The 6,000-nt window shown below is 56.9% G+C and overlaps 1 protein-coding gene across 9 annotated transcripts in view; it reads right to left on the bottom strand.

Annotated features, from left to right (window-relative positions):
* LDB3 (LIM domain binding 3) overlaps window positions 1–6,000 on the bottom strand; it is a 67,263-nt gene that overhangs the window by 59,592 nt on the left and 1,671 nt on the right. For 4 of the 9 annotated variants that reach the window (XM_008060104.2, XM_021713403.1, XM_008060105.2 and 1 more), the window contains exon 1: window positions 5,577–5,795. In XM_008060104.2, the coding sequence (XP_008058295.2) occupies window positions 5,577–5,735 (159 nt within the window). In that variant the 5' untranslated portion in view covers window positions 5,736–5,795. Of the gene's footprint in view, window positions 1–5,576; window positions 5,845–6,000 lie in introns of those variants that run through there. The other 5 variants (XM_021713402.1, XM_008060102.2, XM_008060103.2 and 2 more) reach the window with 3 other exon arrangements.

Here is a 6,000-nt window from a genome sequence, read left to right as displayed (position 1 = left end):
CCACTGCACTCGTCTGGGCGACAGAGTGAGACTCCAACTCAAAAAAAAAAAAAAAGAATTACATTGTTAAATAAGGTTTTGTACAAGGAGGGTACGGGGTGAAGAAAGTATTAGGGAAGCTCTGAACCAAGGAAGCATAAGTGCTGACCCTGTCCTCTACCCCCAGGAGGTGCTGAGACTGCAGGCCACATCCCGGGGCTCTATAGGAAACAAAAACCGGAGCTGGTGGTAGGGTGAGGTGTAAGGGGCTAGTCCTGACAGACCAGTCCTGAACCAGCCTGCTATCCCTAGAGGGGCCTGGGTATCAGGAAGTAGGGGAGAAAAGTTCTGTCCAGGGTCCCAAGAAACAAGGCGCCAGTTGGGGCACCAGGCACACCCATGTTGTCGGCTCCTATTTCCCCTGTTCCCTGGCAGCAAAGAGGGCAGCTGAATTCTGCAGAAGTTCCCGGCGCTCACTCCTGGTGCTCAAAACCAGAGAGGCCTCTGCCTTCCTTGCCTTCTAGATCTGTCAGTACAGGCTGGTGGTGTGAGTGGGTGGGTGGGGGGCAGGTAGTGTGGATGCTGATGAAGGGAGCAACCTCCAGCTGCTCCTTCTCCCGGCCCTCCAAGCTGACCACCCTGGGGGAGTCCTAAGTGCATTTTCACATTGTACGATTAAATTACTGTGTTACTGGGCTCGCTCCCTTCCCATCTGGCCTCCCCTGGAGCCTTGCCCGGTCCCTCACCCTCTCACTGGAACCTTCCATCTCCCCATGGCCCCACTCCTCAGCGCCACCCTAGCCAATAAATAAGCCAGAGTCTCTTCTATGTTCAAAAAGCCTTTCCCTGCCTTGGTGGCTCCAGCTGGTTCCTGTTGTGTCTGCTTTCTAAGTGACCTGCATGTCCTGCCCTTACTGTCTCCCACCCTTCTCACACTCAGTCATCTCCTTTTGGTTCCCACCGCTCCACACTTACCAATGACCTCCTTGTGTCCAAAGCCAGGGGTGGCTGCTCCCCTCTCTAGCTGACCACACTCCCCCTGGCTTTCTGAGTGTCCTTCTCTTGTCCAGGCCCACAGTTCCATCTGTGTCTTGGGTGTGGTCAGTAAAATGCCCTCGTGGGCAATGGCTCTCAGGGGACGCCCTAGCCAGGCCTACTTTATTGTGTTGTAGGATGGTTCCTGGGCAGAGGTGAAGCCTGGCTCCAAATGGGTGGAGAAACTGCTTTTGGGGATTGGAGGGTTGACTGTGGGGGCTAGAGGGCCTTTGCAATCAAGAGCGGTGTCTAGATGAGAGGGGACCATGTAGAGAGGGAAGGAGACTCAGGAAACTAGGGAGCCATCTCCCGGGCTGGAGAGCTATCCCAGCAGCGCCTGGCCCAGCATTCCTCAAAGAGCCCTGTCTTCTCCACACTGAGGCTGTTGCATATGCCTTTAGCCCAGGGAGCTCTGGGGCCGCCCATGCAATTGCCTTTGCCCAGTGTCCTGGCCCAGGAGTCTCCGGGGGTCCAGGTCACTTCCCAGGGCGCAGCCAGCCTCATGTCTGTTCCCTTCAGAGCAGATATGCACTGAATAGATCAGAGACAGCTCTGAGTGGCAGGGAGGGCCCGGCCCTGGGACCTCTAAGAATGTATTCCCCAGCTGTGAGCCGCTGCCTGCTTATCTTCCCCTGTTGATAGATAGATGTTGAGGGGAGGCCCCGGCCAGCCCCACAGAAACCCTCCGAGGCTTGCCTGACCTTCAGAGCAGCTATAAACAGCACAGCCTGTCAGCACTGCTAAGCGCTGCCCAAGAAACAGCACAACGTACTCCAGTGGCCTCAAATTCCAGGAATTGACGGCACAGCTACCCTAGAATAGTCTTGGCCTGCCCTCTCCCCCTCCCTGGAGACCCTCTGTCTTCAGCACGTCTCCACTGTAGCTGGGGGAGTCCAATAAACACTGGAACTGAAACGGTTCTTCCAGTTGCAAAAGAGGAGAGGCCTCTGGGCTGGTGCCCCAGGAGAGCCTGCCAGGCAAGGTGGGTGAGGCCCTAGGGATAGATGCCCTCCAGCAGACAGCCAAGCCCTGCCTGGGCCCAGGCTCTACCCCACCACTCCCCCAACCTCACAACCAGCCCTAATGGACAACGGGTGGTAAGTATTATCATAAATGCCTGTTAGAAAGCATGCTCATACACGTGAATGGTACCATTCCCATTTTAAAGGTGAGAAAACTGAGGTTAAGTTGACTTTTTTTTTTTTTTGAGTTGGAGTCTCACTCCGTCGCCCAGACTGGAGTGCAGAGGCCGTTCCCGGCCACCGCAGCCTCGACCTGCTGGGCTCTGGCAATCCTTCCACCTCAGCCTTCCAGGTAGCTGGAACTACAGGCGCGCGCTACCACGCCCGGCTAATTTTTTGATTTATTGTGGAGATGAGATCTCGCCAAGTTGCCCAGGCGGGTCTCGAACCCACGGGCTCAGGCAATCCTCTCACCTTAGCCTCCCAAAGGCACGTAAGCTGACTTTTCTAAGGTGACACAACTGAGAACAGCAGGGCCTAGCAAAAGCATATGCCTCTTCCATAAAGCCAGAGGCCTAATAGGTGTGTAGAGGCAAGACCTCACCCTAGACCATGGTCCCAGCCTCTGGCCAGCTGCTGGGGCAGGGGTGGGGGCTGGGCCCTAGTTGCTACTCCCTCTATGGCTGCTCCCACCCCTCCCCACTTCCTGGAGAACTGGCTGGGGCAGGGGAGGGTGGGGGTGAGAGGGCAGCTCATGTTGCCGGCCCAGTCACACCTGTCCAGGATAAATAAAGGCATTTCCCCTCCACCCTCCACCCAGTCTCCCTCCTGAACCCCTTTTCTATGGGACCTCAAGCTGAGACCCATCAAAAGGAGGCTTGGAGGGACTGACACCACCTACCCTGCAGGTGGCCTGGGTTCTTACAGCACACACCTGCAGTGCAGAGGGGACAGGTCCCACCCACTCTGTGCCTTTCTACCGGTTGGCACGGAAGTTAGGGGCGCCCAGGGCACAGGAGTTCCACCTGTCGTCATCTCTTTCCCATGAGCAAATTGGACTCTCAGTGTGCCAGGCTCTGAAGTGATGCGATGATCCCAGGTGCACCTGCCTGACCTCCCTCTCAGGATGGTAGTGAATGTGCCCAGGGGGTTCAGGACTCTGCTGGGGCTCTGCCCTTGCTAATCCTCTATCACAGTACTGCCTCTGGAGCCCTGTGGTAAAGGCTCAGGCCGGGACACCCGAGCAGCCTCCCACGGCCCTTTGTGGGAAGTCATGGTTGGGGGTGGGAGCAGGGTTTCTCCAGAGTCCTCTGGTCCTGACTTCCTTTGAGGGGATGTTCCAGGTGCAGAAGGGACTTGCTATCCCCAGCAGGAAATACCACAGCCCTGGTAGGATAGCAGGACTGTATTTCCACAGGGCCCACCTAGCCAGTAGCTCTGAGTCTGGGACGCCCAAGCCCAGTATATCAGTGGCTCACCAGTGGAATTTGCCAAGGGGTTCCAAGTCTTTGGGAGGCTCCAGCACTGGGTCCAACCCACCCCCTCTGGCTTAGGTGATTTGGGGCGTGCCCCTGAAGGAAGCTGAGAGGCCATTATGCCCATCCCCCAATGTCTTGCCAGAGCTTTGGGTTCTATTTTTAAAAGTCCCCCCAGTCACTGGATCCAGTACATGCCAACACACCCCCTCCCCGCAGTAAGGACATTCCTCTTGCTATCTAGCTTAAGGCCTCTGTGGTGCCATTTAAGCCCCTGGTCGCCTGGGACCAGGTGGCACATAGACCCTGGATGAGGTCATGGGCTATCCTGAGTGTCACTGAGCCCAGTGGCTAATTTGTATATGCAGGGATGGGGCAGGGAGCACCAACAGGAGGCTTCGGGCATGGTGGGACGGGGGAAATGTGGGCTCTGTTCCACACATGGGAGGCTGGAAGACCCATGAGAGTGAAGGTGGAGTCCCTACCTTGTACAGGGAGGAGACCAGCAACCACAGGGGTGGGGGACTGTGCAGGGTCAAGGGTGGGGGGTATCCACTGGGGCTCACATGCCCACATGTCACCACATCATCAAGCAAGTTGTGCAAGGCTCTGGGTTTCCTTTTAGTATGGGATCTATGGTCCTCAGGGCAACAGGTCTAGAGGCGCGGAGACTCTAGGTTAGAATAAGCCACATCTCCAGCTGAAGGAGAGAGGGCAAGGCCTGTTCCCTGGGCCAGATCGGCACCCACATGTCATCCCTGGGTGGGGCTTCTATGGGGTCCTCCCAAGTACCCTTGGAAACCCAGGTTCCAAAACAGAGGTTATTCCTCCAGTGGGGACACTGGCCCCTGACCCTCTGCCTAGCACCCTCAGGCCTTGCCTGGATGTCCACCTCAGTACCCCGCTGCTCCTCCTTCTTACCGTCAGGCCCAAGGCAAGTCTCTGCTGCCTGGAGAAGAAACTGTCCTTTTGCTTCCCCGGTGGGCCGTAACCACAAACCCCTGCCCACCCACCACCCTCCAGTGACAGCCTAGGGGCCTCACTGTGCCCCCTCGTGCCCAGACCAGCACTGGTCTCAGCCACCAGTCAGGTGTTGTCCTTGCCTCTTGTGTGCCTTGAAGTCCACCCTGAGCCTTGGGGTTTTCAGCCCCAGCTCTGCCAGTGACTTGCTAGAGTCTATTTGGCAAATACCGACTGAGCACCTTCTGTAGTCTGGGTACTGGGACCATAGCAGTGGCTGAAACAAATTCCCTGCTCCTAGAGAGCTTCCTTTGTTGCATGTCTCATTTCCTGCCTCTCTGGGCATCACTGTCTCCAGCTAGGCAGTAGAGTCACTCAGACAACCCCTGATATTCTGTGTCATCCCATAAGGCAATGCAGTTCCCTGATCATAGACACTGCAGGACACAGGGGCCATCTCCCCAGGTGTGCATTCGGGGAACAAGGCATGAAATGGACAGGCATGCAAAGCAGCCATGGTGAATGAGGAGGAGCTCGGGCGTCTGAGGGAGGAAGGCCCAGCCCTAGGAGCCAGTCAGTGTAAGGTCCTTTGATCAAGGAAGGGGGTAGGTATCTCAGGTCTAGTAGGGAATGGGTACTAGAGTCTAATAACCAGTCCAGTCCAGCCCCATGCCATGACAGCAGGGCAGCCAGGGTCAGTGGTCTGTCTATCCATCTATCCATCTATCTGCTCACCCATCACTTGCCTTCTCCATGCTGGAAATGCTCTCTTCCCAGAGCAGCTACCCACCCTGAGCCCACCCTGCCAGGGAAGGAATTAGGAAGGCACTGTATTCTCTGTCTACCTGCCTGCCTGTCCCCAAAACCCAGCATTTCCTTCTCTGTTCCAAACACCTATTGCCTGCTGGTGATGCCTTAAATTCATAACAGGCCAGTGGACTGGGTAAGCAAACAACTGCAGCTGAGACCAGGGGACCAGTCCATACAGGGGTGGGGCGTGCTCTCAGAGAGCCTTCAGGAGGACAGACAGACAGACAACACACACACACACACACACACACACACACACACACACACACACACACGCTCGCGCGCCCGCATGCCCGCCCTCCTCTGAGTGTGCCTGGCTCCCTTGGGTGGCAGGCTGTGGGTGGTGTGCACTCACCCGGGAGATAGTGAGGGGCATGTTGAAATCCTTGCCCCCCTGCAGACGGAAGCCCCAGGGCCCTGGCCCAGTCAGGGTCACACTGTAAGACATGTTGGTGCTGACAGCGGCTGCCTCTGCGGACAAAGGGTAGAAAGAGCCGAGTGAGAGAGCACTCATGCACCCTGCCTCCCCAGTCCACACCTCTGCCCCTGCCCCCAACCCCCAGTCTTGCCTTCTGTGTCCCTTGCTGTCTGGCCAGGCTGTGTGGAGCTCCTGAGAGGCTCCTAAGAATAGCTGGGAGCGAATGCCATCGACACAGATATCTGCCCTCGCCTGCGCCCATAAATGGACTGTAACCCTATACTGTGCCCGCCCGCCTATGGCCTCCTAGCCGGTCCACCGTGACTCACATGGCTAATATAGCCCCTAGGGAGGAGTGCCC

Source organism: Carlito syrichta, unplaced genomic scaffold, assembly GCF_000164805.1.
Source record: "Carlito syrichta isolate Samal-C Ts95f unplaced genomic scaffold, Tarsius_syrichta-2.0.1 Scaffold304516, whole genome shotgun sequence".
Lineage (NCBI taxonomy): Eukaryota > Metazoa > Chordata > Mammalia > Primates > Tarsiidae > Carlito > Carlito syrichta.
This window is presented reverse-complemented; position numbering and strand designations above follow the sequence as displayed.